This window comes from Pseudonaja textilis, chromosome 5, assembly GCF_049901715.1.
Source record: "Pseudonaja textilis isolate UNSWEBS1 chromosome 5, rPseTex1.2, whole genome shotgun sequence".
Classification (NCBI taxonomy): Eukaryota; Metazoa; Chordata; class Lepidosauria; order Squamata; family Elapidae; genus Pseudonaja; species Pseudonaja textilis.
This window is the reverse complement of record NC_141994.1, coordinates 41,021,816-41,042,573: the sequence shown is the minus strand read 5'-3', so window position 1 is coordinate 41,042,573 and position 20,758 is coordinate 41,021,816. Positions and strand designations below refer to the sequence as shown.

Sequence of the window (20,758 nt, the reverse complement as noted above, 5' to 3'; positions counted from 1 at the left end):
CATACATACATACATAATACATACATACATACATAACTTTTTCAAGCAGAAGAACATTCTTAGGTGTTCTTGGTGGAGAGAATTCATTCTGATCACCAGTGTAAAGGGACTTTTGTGAGTAGACTTATGCATATAAATTACTTAGAAATCTGGAATATCTGGAATTCTTTTTTCTTTCTTATGGAAGCAATAATCGATTCACATACAGATTGTCCCTGGTTTAGACAGTGGGTGGGTAGAAATCAGATTGTTTTGACTGTTTTCAGATGTATTTGGACATTTACAAATAAAGCATGTTTGCAAGCTTGCCGGCCTATAAAATTTGTGAAGAACAACCCAATCAGTTCTTGCCTATCTGAACACCAGCTGAGCACAAGGAACTGTAAATCAAGCAACATTGGCTTAAAAGGCCTGTAACTCTGTGCTTCTTCCTCCTTTTCACAAAAATAAAGATGACTATATTGCTGGTTCTTCCCCTTGTTTTTCATACTTCCTCTGAGAGGTCTTTGTAATTTGATATTTCTTGACTTCAGGAAGAGAATGGAGAACAATTGTGAGGAAGTGGTTGGATTAGCAGTAGAGACCCAACTTCTGGTCTACCCACAGCCACAGAAGTTGTCTGGGGGGACCTCACAGGGATAGTTGTGGGAAAATTAGGAGGAGGAAAGATTTTTGTTGCCCAGAGTTGCTTATAACAACAACAACAACAACAACAATAACAATAACAATAATAATAATAATAATAATAAAGATGAAATATAACTAACTACTATACTCTCTTAAGACTCTGTAAGAGAGGTGAGATATAAATGTAAAAAAAAAGTTTTTACTTTATAGGTTACTTGATTATTTATTGTTACACTGATTCCTGCAGTTGCTGCTGAACTTCTTTTAGAGTTGTTGGCTGAAGTAGTTTATACATTCATAAGTAAATCAATAATATACTCCCTTTTTACAACCCTGTAGTCCCTAAGTAAATCAATAATATGTACTATAATTGCTTTTAGCTGCAAGCCCGTGATCATGATGCCCTATGATCAGGAGGGGGAGCTTGTCTTGCAAGAATATAAGGCTGTGACTTGCCTGAAAGACCCCTCATATGCATTCTGATACATCTGAACAAGATCCTCTCTGAATTTCTTATATCTTACAAAACTATTTAGGTATTACCTTCAAGCCAATCTCTATGGTTGTTTTGTTTTGCTGTTTACATTTTCCCAGCTTGTGGTAAGCAAATAAAGTGATTCATTCACCACAAGCAGAAAGTGCCAATTCTGTACACCACACCCAAAACAAATGGAAGTGGTGCACATGCAAAAGCAGCCACTTTGTGGTGGCTCACATGACTTGATCCTTATGACACAAACATACTATACTTATTAGATTTAGGGGAAAGAATACAATATTCCCTAATCAAACCTTTTTGATAAGTGGGTCGGCTCTTTTTCCATGTCGTACTATACAGCTTAGGAACAGTATGTTAACAATATATTAAACAGCAAGCAGCTAAGAGCTGAAGTTGCCTCAGGTTGTCATGAATAAGTGAATTTACTAAAGGAAACCTAAAATTATAGGACTAAAAATCTTGCAATGCCAAGACAATATAAGTACATCAGTATATCAAGAGATTAAAGAACTGCAGGATTTATCTCCTTCATGAGTTTTTGATCATGTTTACAGACAATTTGTCATGGCCCCATCAGATCCTGGTTTGGAGGAACCAGAAATATCCTATGGGATGGCACAACTCCCCTCAGAGGAGGTCTTGCTTTTGAATAGTCCCAGAAATAGTTTTATCAAATAAAATTGCCTGTCTAAATCAGCTACTCAAACCACAAATCTAAATAAAATTGAAACATTAATTTGAACTGAATTACAAATTGAACTCAAATCAATAATTCAAATTGAATGAAAATCTGAATTGAGGGAGAGAGTATGCCCACAGATGGACAACAGAGGCATCACAAAGACAGTTTTAGAGATCTTGGACTTGATTCATATGCAAAACTTGGACCATGAGAAGAAGGAAAACACTAATCCAAAATTGAAGTGCATTTTCTCTGTAGTAAACTAAGGATGGGATGAAGGTGACATCCTGAGGACATGACCTATAAAGTAGAAACAGGTAAACCTCTTCTTTTTATAATTAGAAGAATATGGAGATGAGCCCACAAATTACTTCCATGTCGCCATTATTTTCAGTTCTTCAGAATTAATGTGAAGATTTTTTAAATTTTTGCTAACACATAAATATTGAACAAGGAGTTTTGAGTAGACTGAACTGAAGGTAGTAACTGATAGCTTAATTGATCAACCTATTTTTTTTATTACTTCGGACTCCTGAGAGGCAGATGCAAAGTAAATAAAATAGCATCCCACAGAAACTAGAATTACTGGATGCAGGGCTAGATAAGAATTCCTTCCAGTAAGAACCTGTTACAAACAATATATGCCACTGTTATTAAAATTATTAGTTCTGTTCCAATAATGACTTGTATTGGATATAATAAAATGTATATGTAGAAATACATATTCAGAGAACTTGAAGACCTGCCTACATTTCAACTGTTAGATTTAAGATAAAACAATTATTATAATCCGGTTATAATGGTCTCCAGAGATTTCAGCAATAAGACAGCAAGAAATGGATTGTGTTACAATTATTAATAAAAGAGAAGAGCTTCTGGGCAAGGGAAGGGACACTTCTAATTCATAGGTTCCCAGGACTTTTTCTTGGATGGTTATTTTCTTAGGCTTTCTGTGTCTGGTTGCTTAATTTTTGCTCTGGTTGGTCTGTGCTTAACTTGGTTTCAAATAAACTAGACTAAAGGCTTAATTTTGATTCATCTTCTTAATAATATTGAAGTATGAATTATTTAACAATGATCTGTTTTTCTTTTGCCTAACAGTCATTCAAACAGTGAGAAACATTATTTTAATAAAACAACCTGAAATTATTTGCAAATGATGAAAAACATGAAATTTGTGCCTAGGAGTCACTTGCACAAAGACGTCATGATGTGCGTGGTGTCACTGTAACTTCTAATGCCTAGAAAATGTAGTTTTGGGATACAAGATATTATGGCATAGATAAGTGTACCATGAAGTATCACAACATGAACATGTCTGTGACATTGCAAGTCTTCCCTGCAAGCACACAAAGATCTTCCAAGGTAGTGGAACTCTTGAGTAAGTACTGGCATCACTGAAATGTTTCATCACCCAGAACTGTGATGCCACATGAGTAACATTTCATAATCTGTACCACCCCAGAGCATGTGAATTTATGTGCTACTTAATTCAGAGTATTAAAGTTAAGTATTTTATTAATTTCTTGCTCATGAAATCATAACAGGAGGCATGTAGTCAAATAACAATACAGGAAAAAATTAAAACTACATCTGTTTATCCTAAGGATTTTTCTAATAATAGAAGGTGCTAGGAAACCACTGCTACAAAAATACAGCTCATTCTGTTGTGGGTTGGCTTTGTGCAGAATTAAAGGTTCTTTAATAACACGATTAGTATTGCCCTGTGGTGTAGGAATGTTCTAATGCAAAACTTGAATAAGTTTCAGTAAAACATAATCTTAATTCAATTTTTAAAGGGCCATATTGGCTCACCATAATAGCCTCTGGTAGATCATAACTACCTGGAACTGCTAAGAAACATATGTCCTTCTTTTGAGGGCCAAATACTACAGGTAATCTTCATTTAGCAAATGCTTTGTTAAGTGACCTTTCACAGTTGCAATAGTGATGAAAAAGTCATATTTTGATCAATCCTCATATTTACAACATTCATGACATAGCCAAGAAAAGTTGAAGTAAGTTATAAGCACAGTTCAGTTCCTCTTAGCTACCACTTCACTTAGCACCCCAATGGTTCATGCAAATGATGGTCACTAAATGAGGAGTGCCTATATTTGAATGTCAAATTATTTGCATGTTCCAGTATTATTTATATAATCAGGCTATCAGAGGCCAATATAATTGGTTTGAAGTATTCAAAACTTGAATATAATAATAAATAACTATAATACTGTAAATTTGATTGCTTACGGATCTCTGAAGTGGATCTTAACAGCTAGGGTCCTGATGACAATGGAAAGAGGGAGGGAGGGAAGGAGGGAAGGAGGGAAGGAGAAAGAACAGGAAAAAAAAGACCTGCCTTTGCTACTTTCTGAGATCGTTTTATTTATTTACTGTATTTAATTAATTAAATTTGTATGCCACCCACTGCCATGGGACCCTGGGCAGCTTGTTGTAGTCTGTTTTGAAGCTTAGTGATTTCTCATTCAAGTACTGATCAGACATAAGCCATTACCACTTGCTTAAAAGGGCATATGTGAAATTTTTGCATACCGATGTATACCATGATGTGCTATGAAAAACTATCTTGTGTTAAGGATCACACAATCCATTGGGCCTATGTTTAAAGGGACAGATGAAACTTTTTTTAAAAATCACAGGGCTGATCCCATCATTGGTCAGAAGGAAACAGATACTCCTGTAATGAATGCTGGAGTGGATCTGGAGAAGGTAGCAGCCAAGTGGAGCAGTGGAGAAAGAATAACATAATGTATAATGTCTACTCATCCCTTACTCCTGAAGCAAATTTGTTCTTTATTGTGGTAGACTAGATCTTCTCATTGAGGGATAAAATTCATTCAGGTAACTAGCATATTCCCTGAGTGACAGTAAGGACAAATTTATTTGCCATATAAGATGGTTTTCGCTGGTCCTATAGGAAGCATGTGTCTATATTTTTGTTTTTACACGTTCTCAGAAATGCTTATTGAGTGCCATAAGCTTATTGAAAAGAAAGTTGCAAGTGAGAGAAAAATGATATTCCAGTTCAAGAATTTTTAAAGTTTTTCACTCACAAAACCTTCTAGCTAATAATAATGATATATAGGTCCTTGGGAATAATTCAATAGGTGGATAAAAATGCCAAATCCAGCCTAAACATTTGGCTAACTGTACGATGAACCATAATAATAATAATATTTACTTGCAAGCAAGAACTGGTGGGACCAGAAAATAGATAAATAGAAAATCTAAAGTGTTCTGGGAATTCAAAACACCTGTCACATAACATGGTAGAGTTAACAATTATCAATAAGAAAGACAGAAAAAAATCTGGATAGAACTTGGGAGACAGTAGAAGAGAAGAGAAAGAGCTGGAGAAAATCACAAAATACAAAGACATGCAAATAAAAATAGAACAAAGATAGTACCAATAGTTCTAGGTGCCTTGGGTGCAGGCCCAAAACATCTGGAACACCATTTGAAGACTATTGGCATTGATGCAATCTCCATTAGTCAATTGCAAAAAGGCAGTTTTGCTTGTAATAGCTTACATTCTGTGGACAATATGTTTAACACCATTAAACTACATCTGTCTATCCAAGATTCTTGGGAAGGAGCTGATAGTTGGATAAAAAAATGTCAAATCCAGTGTAAATATTTGGCTGACTGTCCGACAAATCATAGTAATAATAATCCAGAATTCTTAATCAAGAGACAAAGTTTTAGAGAAAGAAAATTGGCTTTGTACATTTCCTTGAGTTCTTGCAGAAAATAGAAATATAACTAATGAAAGATGGAATAAAAATGCAACTAATAAATAAAATTTTAATCTAATGATTTAATTTAATAATAATAATTTAATATTATTAATAATATGTATTATTACACTGGATTTCCAAAGTTCAAGTGCAATACTGTAATGATAACACAGATTTTTTCCCTTGTGTGAAATTTTTAGTTTGTAAGCTCTAATAGCATTGCCCTGCCTTCTTGTGTTAGATGTGTGTCTTGCAGCCTATTGGGAGAAAGCTGGATAAACATAAATAACATAGCAAAAAATAGAAAATCATCACAAAGTAAAGTATAACATAACTCTATGTTAACCAATCAGTTGTCAAATTCTATTTCATGATACTTTGCAAATGTTGTAGGATCACAAATTATCACATTTACGTAAAAGAAAGACTTTCCCCCCCTGATTATTTACCTTCAGATAATAGGGTCAACTTACAATTGTAAGCTTGTGTTTACAATATAGTAATTCTTGGAAAATGTTTTCTGGCTAATCTTCCCTAGAGTAGCAACTTCTTTTAAAAGAGATTTTCCTTTTTGGTAAACACAATATTGCATGGCATTCCACTTGAATATTTATACTGCTGACAGAAGGTGGCAGTACCTACATCTTTAAAAGCTAATCAGGATTGGAGTAGACTAGTAACCTGAAGTGACAACTATGAAGTGACAAATCTCTGGGCTGCAGGCCAGACTTGGAAGATTTTTTAACTGAAAAAAGACAGTGGCAACCATTTCTATACCGCTGCCAAGAATTACCTTTTTACAAATTTCTGGAAGGGTCTTACCAAAAGCCCAGCTGGATGAGTAATACTCTCAGCATGGTTACAACTGAAGTGACATCAGAATTCCAGTGTAGATTAGATTACATTTCCAGAAATCCCAGGTGACCTGGACAGCAAGTAAAAGATTTAAGGAGAGAACCTTGACATTCTCTATCAATCTGGAATCCAAGATAATTGGGAAGCAACATGGCATTCTCCATCTCTTGAATGTCTTCTCTTTTTAGCAACATGAACATGAACATGGAGTCAGAGTCTGTCTCACTTTTGTAATTGATGTGAGTTGCTTTGGGAGGCAAAGTATCTGAAAATAGAGAATAAAATCTACAATAAATTAATAATAAATAAAATAGGCATCCTGACTGGAAATTCTTTACATGCACCAGATAAGGGAACATAGGTTTAGAAACTACAATATATAAAAATGCCACTGCCACTTTCCAGATTGCATTAGGATACAAAATATGTCAACACCTTGACTATTCCACAGGGTAAGTTCTCTTGTCCTGCTTTCCAGTCCTCAACTATAATAGGTTGTGCTAATTTTTCAAAAGAACAAATTATTCAGGTTTTTCAGTGTTGGTAGTTTGAAACAATTTAATTGGTTTTAATGCATTAGAGAAGGAATTTCAAAGCTCTTTCAACTAAACATTTGGTAAACTTTAATCCTGCTTTTAATTCTCCTTTCCCAAGAATAGCCAAATCGTTCATTTTCTCTGTCTCTTATCATCTTGTCCTATTGTAGAATAATTACTATTAAGAAATATAATAAGGAAAATGCCACAGTGGCACACTGGATTCTCAATTATGGCTTTTCTGAAACAGTTCTTCACTGAATTTTACAAGGACTGGTAAGTTTGCAGTCCACTGCCTATGAGAAGAAGCCATCAGAAAAATCATTTTTCTTATTTCATGTTCACTTTCTCCAAGTGAAGTTCTAATTTATCCTACTTAACCTTCTTCTTGAGTACTGTTGTTTGGAAGCAAATATATACAGAGGCCAACTAAAGTTATATGATAAATTATAGCAGCCATTATTTAAAACTTTTCTGAAGATCTGCAGTGAGAATCTAGGATGGTCACAATCATTCCAAAAGGAAAAGTGTGCTATGGTACTTCTTTGGGGGCTTTCCTGGACTCAGAGCAGGACTGAAGAAAAAGCAATATTATTTTCTTTAGGGAGAACTTCAGTTATGTTGCAGAAATTCTTCTAAAAGTTCATTTTCATGCCCCAGTTCTCCAAAGGACCTCACATTATGCTATTCATATTGCAAAAGCACATACTTTAGATGCAGTTCCAAATCTTGGGGGCTGCCCTGCTCACAGTGAAGTATCCAGAGGAATTGAGGACAAGGGTTAGTTCACAGCATAGGTACACAGTTGCGCAGGGTGAAATAAAAACTATGGCATACACTTGACAATTGCATTACTTCAAAAACAAACAAAAGATGGCACACAGACGCCTACATCGAAGACTACAGGTAATGATGGATTCATTTTTTAAAAATAATCAACATAATTATGTTTCCAAGAGAGATAAAATACAGAATAACCAAAAGGAAAAAATTGGGGAAGGGGAATAAAATGGGTTAAAAAAAGATTATTTTGTTGTATAATTTAAATGTTATTTTGATTATATATTTTTATATGATGTTTTTGTGATTTTGTTTTAATTTCAAGTAATAGGTACTTGAATATATTTTTATCTGTATTGAAGAAATTTAGAAATTAATTTATTTTCTTGTCACTTTTTAACTTTCCCCCAGTTTAGGAAGTGAAGGATTCATATAAATAATTCATATAAATATGAATTATTATTGGTAATTTTAACATTTATCCTGCTTTGGTGTATAATTTGATGTCTGATTGTGCAACTGTCCCTAGCAAAGTGCTTTCTAGATGTATTAAATTTACTAGCAGTGAATGATGTGACTTGTAGTAGTCCAGTATATTTGAAGTTCTGATTAAGGTGGTTATATTACTCTGTATTTTTTATTTGAGAGTATGTAATAATTTTCCTGTTTTTGTTGTCCTCCTCTCTCCTTTTTTTTTTTTGCTTTCATAAAAAAATAATATGAACCTCTAATGCAAGGTAAAAGCAAAAGTATACAACAAAAGCTAATCAACATAAAACAATTGCTTAACAATAATTTGAATATATCCAAGATTTTTAAAAGGGAAATAATATAAATTGGGTATATTTTGCTTTTCTCCACACCACTAATTAACGCTGAATATATTTCATCACGGACTTTGTGTCAGCTATCAAAATGTTTTTTGTATTTTTAATGTTTTCCTCTAACTCAGAGTTCCTCAATTTTTCTGACTTTGCAGACCAGCAGAGGGGATGGGTTGTGCACAAGCAATAGGCAGACACGTGCATGTACATAGCTCCATTTGCGTGAATGCACTCATTTGCCTCTTCTGCAGTCCAGTTCCGAGAGGCTCAAGGACCGGTACTCGGCTGCAGCCTGTGGGTTAGGAACCTCTGCTCTAACTTGCCTCAATAATTGTTGCAAAGCAAGTTATATTCACGCAAACATACACACACACACACACACACACACACACACAAATTGCCTTTTCATCTGGGAGGTTAAGGCAATTTATATTAATAACAGAAATAATAGATTTAGCAATTAAAAATATTGCTTTCAGAATAATTAAGAATAAAGGCAAAAAATGTAGCAGGTTATTAAGCTGATTCAATAGGAAAAACATTAAAAAAAATAAAAATCACAAGCTGACTACAATAGCATAATAAATCTTAATCATTGATGATGAAACCCTGTCCAATATTTTCCATATAGCCAAAGATACTGTTTTCCTAAATTCATATGGCAGTAACAATACTGAGAATAAAATGTTTCTTGCTTTCCTCCTCCAGCCACTGCAAAATTTCACCTTCTATGAAAAGAATTTGAAAAACACATCCTACTCTTAAGAAAATTACTAATCCCTTCACCATTGCAAATGTCAACATATCAGCTGTTTTATTGTCACATTTCGATCCAGTCCAGGATTTCTTTCCATCACTGTTGGCCTAAAGCCATATTTCTTGAGTGTATTTCCAAGAAAGCAATTGACAACCTTGGCACAGCTATTCCTGGAAATGTTCAATAGGTCATCTTCTGGAAAAGCGTGTTGACTGACAGATCAGAACAGATCTTGTTCCTCATTCCACCCAATGCTTACAACTTCTGTCTAAATTGTCCTGATTTAGAGACATAATAATCTTAAACTACAGATGATCTATAGCATTCGGCCTGTGCAGAAGAGTAAGCCTCAAGGTCTCCTTCCCTTTTGGCAGCACAGCAGCAGTAGCAACTTGCTTTGTTGTTGCCAACATACATTAAGTGAATTACCTAGAGCTAAGATCATAAACACATCTAGTAAATAATTGATGTTTAAGTTCAGAATACAATAATGTAAACGGCTGTATTTAGCAAGGAAGGAAGGATGGTTAAATTGAAAGCACATAAAGCTAATATCTTGGCCTGGTTTGTCAACTTTCCTCTCATGGTGTCATTCCGCTCATGGTTGACTCGCTATGCAGCCTCACTTGCAACCAGACAACTGTAACGGGAGGGGGGAGGGAAGGCATTGGAATATAAGGGAAGTTTGGGAGGGAAATTTGGAATGCAAGTGTGCCGACTGGAGGTCTGAGACAGAACCAACATCTCAAGGTTGCCAGCTGGGGAAGTCTGAGGCAGACAGATCATTCCCAAAACAAAGAGAGTGTAAAAGATTGGTGGACAAGGGACAATGGGAGGTCCAGGTGGAAAAATGAAAGTTTCCCTATGTTGTTACCCTTGGAATCTTATACTCCTGGTAAAAAAACATCTCCCAGGAGTTTATTTTGCTGTCTAACCTAGTCAGATGGTTGACACATGGCTAATTTGAGCATCTCCCATCTTTTTTTTTAAAAGGAAGTGAAATAAATACAGAAAGATGCCAGTACCAGAATAGTCTAGACGTTGCAGACAGACACTACAATGTTCATAAAACAGGCTACTTAATGCAGAAGTGGGTAGGTGAACTTGAATAGCTGCTGAGTAATCAGGTATTTTTCTCTAGAGGAAAGGATTGAAACTGAGAAATGTAGGAACTGAGAAACTGGCAAACAAGAACAAAAGTTCAACATACTTTTCTGCACACTGTGCTGTGGAAAACACTTTGTGACTACTATGAACGCTGTTGGAATAAGAGGAAAACACTTCTTTTATAGCTAGTGGTGCTACTTAAAGCTTACCAAGGATGAAGTAAGAAGAAAGTGGTGGAGCGAAGGGGGAAAAAGAATATTATTGTCAGAGTAGGATTGTGCCAAGTAAATTGCAAGAGGGAAACCATTTTTCAAATAGCCCTTCAAATATCCTCAATGCCTCTGTCACATCAATAGTGAGAACTTCTCAGCCTTTTCTCCACTGACCAATCAGAAGGCATAAAAATGGCATCAAGTCAATGTCTTGGCCATTTCCTTGTTCTTAGGAATTCAGTTTGTTTTTGCAGAAAATTTAAAATCTGGGCACCTGCTGGGTGGGGCATTTTAAAAATTGTCCTTCTGTTCATGACCAAAAGAACACTGAACGATCAGAAACCATGAGGCACGGTGAGAAGGGAACTTTACTAATGGGAAGTTGCCCTCAGTTAAATGCTGGAAATGCCACCAGATACCTGGGTCATATTACCATATGTGGTGGACTTGCCCAAAAGCAAAACAATACTGCACAAAAATAGATATGTGGTTGGAAAAAATGATAAAACAGCATAATGATTTAAAGCCAGAAATATTTCTATTGGGAGTTCTACCTGAAAAATACAGTAAGGCAAATGCATATTTAGTGATTCATATATTAACTGCCGCTAGAATTGTATTTGCATAAAGTTGGAAGAGTGAAGAGATACCTACAGATGAGAATGTGATTAGGAATATATTAGAATGTGCAGAAATGAATAGATTAATGTTGGCAATTAAGGAGAAAGAAAACTAAATATTATATGATCTATCTTATCAATGGTTAAATAACAAAAAAATGGAAGTTAGAAACAGGGAAACAAAATAAAGAAGATATGTTAAAAGAGATAAGTAAATATTATGACTATTACGTTGAATATTACTATTTTAATATTGTTGAATTAATATCAATGTAACGAATGATGTTGCAAATTTTTATTATTATTCAACAAAGATATTTACACCCAGACAACACACTGTTTAATTGAAGATGGAATTTTAGAAAACATTTAAATTATTAAAAAAGGAAGTAGCCCTCTCTGAAGTCCCAGCTGCCTTTTAATAATTTGTTCACAATGGAAGTTAATCATTTCAAAAACAATAGTATGAAAAGATAGGGGCCGATCCTGATATTAGGGTCTGAGGGGAAGAGTTCTGTAAAACAGCCCCCTGCTGCTTCACAGAAAAAAATAAATTTCTTGTATAATTTCCACCTTAACTTTATTATTTTATTATTTTTCTCTTTATTATTTTAATTTAGTTTATATGATTTTATATCCTTGTAAGCCACCTTGAGCTGCCATGTGCAAGTAGGTGACAATATAAATGTCCTACATAAAAAAATTTCCCATGTGGAATATATGTATCCCATCCTCTTATAGTGATTCTGTTTTATTGAGCCTGCAGGCTTATATATATTTGTTTGGAAGCAAATCTCTTTAAATGTGTACGTGTACATGGCATTGCTATAATAAGAGTATGTGAACTGTACTGCAAAGCATTCAACTTATTTCATACAAAAGTCTCCAGATAATAAATCTGTAATTGGTTATATGGTATCAAGTTGTGCACAATGATGCTGGCAAATGCTCACCATTTTAATTTATGTTTAGAAATAAGTTAAAGTTCATCCACGACATTTGGTGACCTATTTGATTCCAATCAACCATTTTGTCTACATATTTCTTCTACTTCCCCTTTTTCCCCCTAGTGCATCATATGTTTGTCTCAGATGAACATAGAGTAGTCCACGGGTATTAAATCAAGACCCAGTTTAGGCCAATTTTATATTTTTTAACATCTCCTCTCACCTCTCTCCTTTTCTTCATAACATGTTTGCTTTTTCAGATGTCTAGCAATATCTTATTGATTCAGATTCAGATTTAGGTTCTATGATGACCCGGGGCGTGGCACAAAGGCAACACACTCACATAAGTAAGAAGAGTCTCTTTAATACCTCCAACTTTCCCCCAATGTCTTTGGCTGGAGAAAAAAATTCTCCCAAGAACAGTCTTTAAATGGAGGAAATCCAGTCCAAAAACAAAGTACATACAAACTGTAAATAAAAAAAGCCACACAAACCACGCTGCGGTAATTAACTTGACAGGGCAGGATAAGGAACTGCAGACTTGAAAGGCCAACAAAGCACACACAGTTGGGAAGATGTCAGAACCCCAGATAAGCCTTGACAATACCAGATAACTCACAATTTGCTCTCGACAGTTGGTTGTGTGCAACTCCCCTTTTTAAACACTGTGTTCCCAACTGCAGCTAATGAAGGGAATCATCGTTGCTCCCTTCTCCATTCCTCCCTGCATGCCCTAGGATGAAGAGGGGTTGGCCTGAATCTTCCTCCGAATTCCCTCTGCCTTGCTCTACCTCTCTCCTGCTCTGCCCAGCTGGACTTTGCCCTTCCCCAGTTTCTTCCACAGCCAACGGACCCACACTCCCACTCCCTGTCAGCTGCTCAGCTCCCCATCGGAATCAAATTCCGATTGGGGCATGACAGGTTCTCTCCTTTCTTTGGATGCTTATTATATTGAAGTTTCTGAAGTTTTTTTTTAAGTGTGAGAGTGTTTTCAAATGTTTTTGCCTTAATCTAAATCTTAAATATAAAGTATAGGAAGCAGTTTAACCAAGGTTATCCCTGCTTCTATGTCTTTGCAGCTCCTCATGCTTTATTTTTGCTCTAATCCTGTGACTCTCCCCCTTGTATTGCACAAACACAATTTCTTGCAAATTCTAGAATATTTTCAGTATGAATAAGCATCTTCAATTATTGGGATCAAAAGGAATAAAAAAGGTAAATCCTTAATTTTCTTCTAATAGTCTAGCACTGACGATGTTACCTAGTTTGGGTAATGAAACATTTGTAAGAAAACAACCAAGCTCAGAGAGTACCAAGGACCTCCCCTCAACAGCAATAGCATTTAAACGTATATATCACTTCACAGTGCTTTACAGCCCTTTCTAAGCAGTTTACAGAGTCAGCATGTTGCCTCTAACAATCTGGGTCCTTATTTTACTGACCTTGGAAAGATGGAAGGCTGAATCAATCTTGAACCAGTGAGAATTGAACTGCCAAACTGCTGGCAAGCGGCAGTCAGCAGAAGTAGCCTGTAGTACTGCATTCTAACCACTGCACCACCATAGCTCCTATTTTCTATCTATGCTTAGTGCTTCCTTGTGGTCCCTAGATAACGAGGCAATGAAGAATTATGTGACTGCATCTTCAGTGCACAGCCCTTCTGATTTAATTTGAATATACTAGTTTTCTAACCCTATGCCATTGGACCAGTCTGAATAGCAGTTGCTTTTGGAACAGGTTTAGTAAGAATTAGTCCCTATACCCAAAGAAAAAATAGGTGTATCATACTGTTGTCCCATTCACTCTTTTTTCTTACTGATAAAACTATAGTCATGCATTTCCTGGAATGCCACCTCTTACATTAAAAATGTACACTAGAAGCCGACAGTCTAATAAAAATTAAAAAGCAAATTTCCAACATAAATGAATGCTGTTGAAACTGCTACTCTCAGAAATAGGCATTAGGAAAGCTGCTTTTGACCAGTGAACAACACATAGTCTAAAAAGTTCTTCAGAATGGTATCAATATGCCTTTTTACAATTAATGTTATAAATAGCAGTGATACCTTCATTCTTCTAAGCACTCACACTGAATACTAACTTAATGAATGATAATGAATGAATACTAATTCCTTCATTTAATTGCCTCTTTATTAGCATTCACTGAATTTTCAGCCATGCTGAGCTAAAAATAATTCTGTAAAACGATCTTCCACAACTTGATGCCTTCTAAATACACTGGAATTTCTGCCATGTTGCCATCTCTTATATCTCAGCATCAGTTGATATGTAACTACCAATATTAAAATAACACATTGGTTCAGAAATTGCCCTGTGTAGGTATATCAACATCTTCCTTTGGTTTTTGCAGCTGCTGCCTCATGTTTCAATCTTCAGTGCATGCAGCACCTCAAGAAACATTGACGCACATAGTGCACCAAAATATTCATACCATTCCCTGCTGTTCTAAGAATATAAACAAGGGAGAACAGATGCTTGACTTTACCAGCTCAGTTCACTGCCCATTTTGTGCAGTGACATTTTATCAAAACAGCAATGAGGAAATTAAAAGCTAATGCTAATTTTAGAGAAGCCTTCTCTTATTTTTTTTTTCTGGCTCCAGGACACATGATCTATACTTTGCATGGCAGCAATAACATTTGCATAACCTTCCCATTTGCACAACAGAAACCACAAGCTTTGGTAGCACCCAAAGGAAGTGGTCTACCGTCTACTCTTTCTTCCATTTCCCCAATAATCAGTGGTGGGTTTCAAATAAACCCACCACCAGTTCGCCAAAAATATGAGAGAGAGTGCATGCCCATGTGCACGATTTCCACACATGCACAGCTTTCACCCTGTGGCAAGGCTCAATAAAGCAGTGTTTCGGGGCCTGCTCTGCTCCATCTCTGCTCTCCGGCACTACAGCATAGACAGCACTACAGTACAGAGAAGCAGCAGCTATGTTGAATGCTGTTTCTCTCAGCTGCAGTGCTTTCCGAATGGGACTTAGAGGACTCAAAGTGGCGGCTGACAGCTGCTAAATTGCAGTCTGCTCTCACAGCAAGAGCAGCAGCAGAGAGAAGCAGCTGCCAACCTGGAGAGCACATGGAGCGTCTCCACGAGCGAAGCCTTGGCGGCAAGTGATGGGAGAAGTGGCTGCAAGATCTCCGCTGCAGTGCTTTCCAGATGGATCTTCTTAAAGGTAAGAAGAACCGTCCGGTCCATTCCCAAACTGCTTTGGCTCTCCTGCACCCATGTCACCCCCCCATAGCCCTTCGGCCTAGCACAAGCTGAATAAATTACTTTGGCCCATGGGGCCATAGTTTGAAGCCAGAGGTGGGGGGTAGGCATGCGAGCGGACGCCTGGGGCAAGTCTGGAGCCAGGGAATGGTGCATTCCCTGACCCAGCCAAGGCGAACAGCGAGCAGGTGGCATGCATTGCTTACCTTTGGTGAGCAGAGGCGGCGAGGCACGGAGGCGAGGCACAGAGATTAGCTGGGCCATGTGGCAAAGGCAAGATATATAGAGCAGGGCAGGGTGGAGTGAAATGGGCGGGGAAGGTTGGACAGGGCCAGTTGGTGTTGTGATTGGTTCTATGAGAGCGTGCTTTTTGGAGGTGCAGCGCAGCACTCAAAGACCGCCCTTGGTGTCAGTGCTGATGAGCTCAGCTGAGGCATGGCAATATGCTCTGCCGCGCAAATCACCTGAGCTAAAACAGAAGGGAATTTGGCCTTATTTAGGGCAGGAAAAGACAAGGGTGGGGGCAGGTGGGCAGGGGCCATGCAGAAGTGGTATAAATAATCAGAAAGTTAACACTGAAATGCAACATACCATAGCATGTTTTATAAAATGCAAGTACTTTGGCAAATGTTCATTGTGATAAACATGCCATAGAATCTAGTCATCACCATTATAGATACTAATGATGCAATCAATATTTGTACAGTAACTTGCTTTCTGATATTATTTCTTTGAATGAATTGCATTAAAATTCACTTCAAAGGAAAAACGTCATAAAAACCACACATTCATAGAATGGTATTATTCCAGCCTACCAATTCAATGTTGTTTTGAGCCTGCATAGTACTTTATAGTGTTTATTACAATCCTTTTATAGAAAGCTTATACAACGTCCCATATTTAATCTGCAAGTATGTATTAGTTTACAAATAGTTATCATGCAGATTTTAAAATGTTTTTCCTAGTTTTATATGCTGCCCACAGTCCACTGGAAATGGCCAACCCTCCCCTCCCCCCCGAATAAATACCCTTGTACCTCTGTTGTTGTACCTGAATGTTTTGAAGACAAGATTCCTTTAAAGAGTCCTTGCTCGTGTCCTTGTGACCTCTTATCTGGATTACTACAAAGTGTTCTGCATGGGGCTGTCCTTAAAAAGCATTCCAAAGTTTCAAAGAGTGTTGAATGCAATTGCACAAGTAGAAAAAGGGTATTGGGTATTTAGCATGTTAACGCATGCTTGGAGAGCTGCATTGGTTGCCAATATTTTCAGGAGTGATTCAAGGTGCTGGTTATCATCTTTAGAGCCCTTCCTATCTTGAAGCTGGGTTACCTAAGGGACCATCTTCTCAGAGTTGTTTCTACCTGTTCAATTTAGTCAGGCAGGTTGGGCACCTGCAGGCCTTGTCAACCAAGGAATGTCAGAACCAGAAGATGTGTCTTCTCTGCCCTAGTCCTTGCCCTCAGTGGTGGGCTGCAACCAGTTTAATAACTGCTTCTAAGAGCATGCGCTTCGCGTATGCATGCAGGACTCAAAATACAACAATTTCAAGTACTACAGATTACCTTCTAGGGCAGCTCCGGTAAGTAAAACAGCTGAGGCACGGGAATCCATTGTGCCACGTGAATCAACCGAGTTTTAAAAATGCGGAAATATAGGACAGGACAGGACAAGACAGGGTGGGACCAGCTGATTGTCGGAGCTACCGGTTCGCTAGAACTGGTCCAAACTGGCAGCATCCCACCACTCCTTGCCCTCTGAAATACTCACCTTCCAGATATCAGGACACCAACCCTTTTGCAAGCTGTGAAGACTTGGTTGTGTGCTCAAATCCCATTTCCTGACTGTATTAATGAACTGTTGTAAGTCAAGGACTACCTGTACTGCGTTTCTTCTGGAGTAGCAGTTCAACGTAAGAAGCAAATCACAAGTTTTAAGAGTGTATGGATTTGCTAATCTTGAAAAGGGCCTGGAAAGGACTGTCATTTACAGGAATCAGCACCTGAATCACCTCTTCAGAGGAAAATAAAGAAGGCAGGAAAGACAAACAGTATCGTAATGTAGAGATATGTAATGCACTATAGGTTTTTGAATTAAATAATTTATTGTAGGAACTATTTTGTATTAACTATTACTGAGCCATATATGGTTGAAGAACTCTCCAGAGGATGTGCAATAAAATGATGTAAAAAGAATGATGAAATATTGCATATTCATCGCAGAGTGAGGGGACAGAAGGGAAAGGTGCAATTGTTATTTTCGTAACTCTCACCTGCAAGGCTCCCACAAATCCTGCTTTGCTGCCTCATCATGGTGAGCAGGTGGGTTTTTTTGAAAAGATGAACCAAGGATGCTGGAGATGATGCTAAGGATATATAATTCTAAAATGGTCACTCAAAAGATGAAGATTAACTCAGGTGCCCTGTGCTGTCCAGACAGTATATAGGTAGTTGGGGACCTAGTGTTGCTGTGGAGAAAGGCTGAAATTGAAGATTGAACCTCAAGCTTTGCATGCTTTGCTTTGTTTGATGCTATATTATTGTTTACTGTTTATCTTGAAAGTCTGCTGCAGGGAAAAGGGCATCAATTTATTTATATTTATTCTCCATAGCATCTGAGGGTAGGACAAGAAGCACTAGGTGAAAGTTCATCTGGGAGAGATCCATAATAGAAAATGTAAAATTTTAAACATAGATTAAAATGGTTTTGTATAAAGGAAAAAAGTTCTTAAAATGAATGATTCAAACTTCTCCTTGAATGTGGAAGAGCTGATTGTTAGAGTTTGACGTACTAATTTAAAAGATTAAATAACTGGAGGGTTTTTTTTTCTTCCACAGAAATCAGCACAAGGCCAGGTTAGGTAATCAAAATCAGAAAATATCATACTGCTGTTCAAATGAAGTTTCTCAAACCTCAAAAATAACACTATTAAGGCAAATAAGATTGGCATAAAGTTTACCCTAATTTGAAGGCTAACTTATTGAACACTTACTTTTAACTTCCTTTTCTTTTTACAGAAGGGGAGTATGGCATCAGAGCATTTAAAAAAAAACAGTTTCCTTTTCCTTGTCTTTTTTGGCCCCACTATTGCAAATCTGTTCTTGATGATATTTGTGAAACATTGGTGAAATATCTTTTGGGATGAACGGATTCAAAACAGTTTTGAGGCATTGAAAGGGAACTGGGTTTCATACCCCTCTGTATTCTGAATAAATATTTTTCTAAATTATTAGACATAAAATCAAAGGGAGAGTGAAATGAGAGATTTTAAAATCTACCAAAATATAATAAATCTTCAAATCAGGTAAGAGTGGGATAGTCAGGATAGTAATGAACAATTAAAATTTACACAAATTATGATAAGAATCTTCCAGAAGGCAGAGGAAAAAAGTTACCTGATCAGATGATCCTTCGGTGGTAAATGATTTAAAGAGGTATGAAAGCTGACAGCAATCAAATATGAAAACTGGCTTTTAGGAATATCTACAAAGTTAAATCCAATAAATAGAAAACACTTGGCAATATTACTGAATCACAAATGAACATATCTGGAGGAACATGACACAAATAGGTTGGAAAGAGTATGCTTTTCGCCAATACTTGCCACGTGCAGGGGACCACAAATGAATGTCGGGTGATGGGACTCATGCTGGAACAAGACTCAGGAAGGCAAGCCAGCTGCAGTTGGTCAGAAGCCATCCGGGCCTGAAGAGTGCTTGCTGGACCTGGGCCACAAAAAGTACTTGCTGGAGCCAGCCGGGAGCAACCAGGAACAGGAGGGCAGAGCGTGCTGTGCCCATATAGCCAGCTGGCTAGCAGAGGCCAGCAATGCTGACTAGAAACATTTTTACTTGCGTTGTTCACCACGTGCCAAGCTGGGAGACTCTAGGAAGGAGACCTGTTCTGCTCACAGTGTGGCCTCTTCTTCTGCTGGCTTGGTTTGAAACCGTGACATCTTTATATACAAAGTATAGAATACAGAGTACGGCCACTCTAGTGCACACCATCAAGAATTAAGTAACTTACACAATAAGTACTCAGAATTCATATAACAAAATGTAGCCGCTTTGGACTGTTATTTTTTATGGTTGTAGTATGCATTCTTTAAAAATAAACAGGACATTATAACATTCCTAGACATTAACATTAAAAAAAGCAGAGTCACCAACTTGCTGGGTGTATAAACAAAAAGTAGTAACTCCAAGTACCTGTTATGTTTCCTTGCATCTCTAATAGTGAGACTGTTATCTTTGGTAGCTATTCAGTGATGACTGCCCTTTCCTTATGATTTGCTACTGGATCAACTTACTGCTATTAATAAAGGTTACTAAGGCCAAGAGAAGAGTCATTTGGAATTGCAGAAGGCTTGCACAGTATTGGTATGGCTGTCAACACTAATTTCTCATCCACATGATGGGATCTCATGCCATACCAAAATCTCCTCCACAGTATCTGATCTTAAAAGTGGCTTTGCCACTTTGCCATGAAGGCATGGCATCTGGAGACTCCAAAAAGAGAGAGAAAGGGGTTATCAACCCTCATTATGATGGCAATATACCTGCTGCAGCAATCAACATTGGCATGTTAAGGCCAATTGGTAAGCAATGTACCCAGAAAATACTGGGTGGTTGCTATAGTTGTGCCAAGATGTAGACTTTTCATAATTTCTGAGTGAGCACTGTGGGAAGAGAATATTGGATGGGCCTTTGGTTCTATTGAATCCAGTTGTGATGAGGTTTAGAAGCTAACTAAAACAGCTGCTGGATTACTGAAGGATCTACTTCTCCAAATTTCAAACCAGCGCACAGACTCTCTACAGTAGCTTTATTCCCCAAACGTTGCCTCCATAAAATGAAGGCACTCACAATCTGTGATTTTATATTGTATGGGTGGTTGACTTTACAACAGTAGATATCATTTTGGCTCAAGCCAAGAAACAATACAATGCACTCCCATTCAGGTCCAAGTCTCTGAGCAAGTTTGCTAATCTGTTGATCGGTCGGTGATTTCTTCAAAATCTTTTGTGGAAATCTGAGTAGCTGATCATCTAAAACAAAGAAAAGGAAAAAAGCTCAAATACGTTCTTCTGAAAAATGCAGCATTAGTTTCAGAAACAAAACTTAGATCGGTGCTTTATACCAATATAGACAAATTTCTTGTGTGCCTACTTACAATTGGCCAAATAAAGTATTCAAAATAATCATATTTATTATTTAGCATATGGTGAGAACATGACAGAAGAGAAGTAAACATATACACACAATCCACATAATTATATATGAAACTTCTACGGGGATATGGCAGTGGCC

The 20,758-nt window shown here is 37.2% G+C and overlaps 1 protein-coding gene and 1 long non-coding RNA gene across 5 annotated transcripts in view; both read right to left on the bottom strand.

Moving 5' to 3' along the window:
- Window positions 1-5,629: 5,629 nt before the first annotated feature.
- LOC148125610 (uncharacterized) lies at window positions 5,630-17,193 on the bottom strand. Its single transcript, XR_015743844.1, has 2 exons — window positions 12,827-17,193; window positions 5,630-6,689 (listed from the first exon to the last, which is right to left on the bottom strand). It is a non-coding gene; the product is annotated as an uncharacterized LOC148125610 (long non-coding RNA).
- A 2,299-nt stretch (window positions 17,194-19,492) lies between these two features.
- The window catches only part of CRADD (CARD and death domain containing adaptor protein), a 29,135-nt gene continuing 27,869 nt past the window's right edge, over window positions 19,493-20,758 (bottom strand). For all 4 annotated transcript variants that reach the window (XR_015743842.1, XM_026698652.2, XM_087934595.1 and 1 more), the window contains one exon: window positions 19,493-20,496. Coding sequence is in view for 2 of the 4 variants with exons in the window: in XM_026698652.2 (XP_026554437.1) it covers window positions 20,198-20,496 (299 nt within the window). In the remaining 2 variants the exon portion in view is untranslated. The remainder of the gene's footprint in view (window positions 20,497-20,758) is intronic.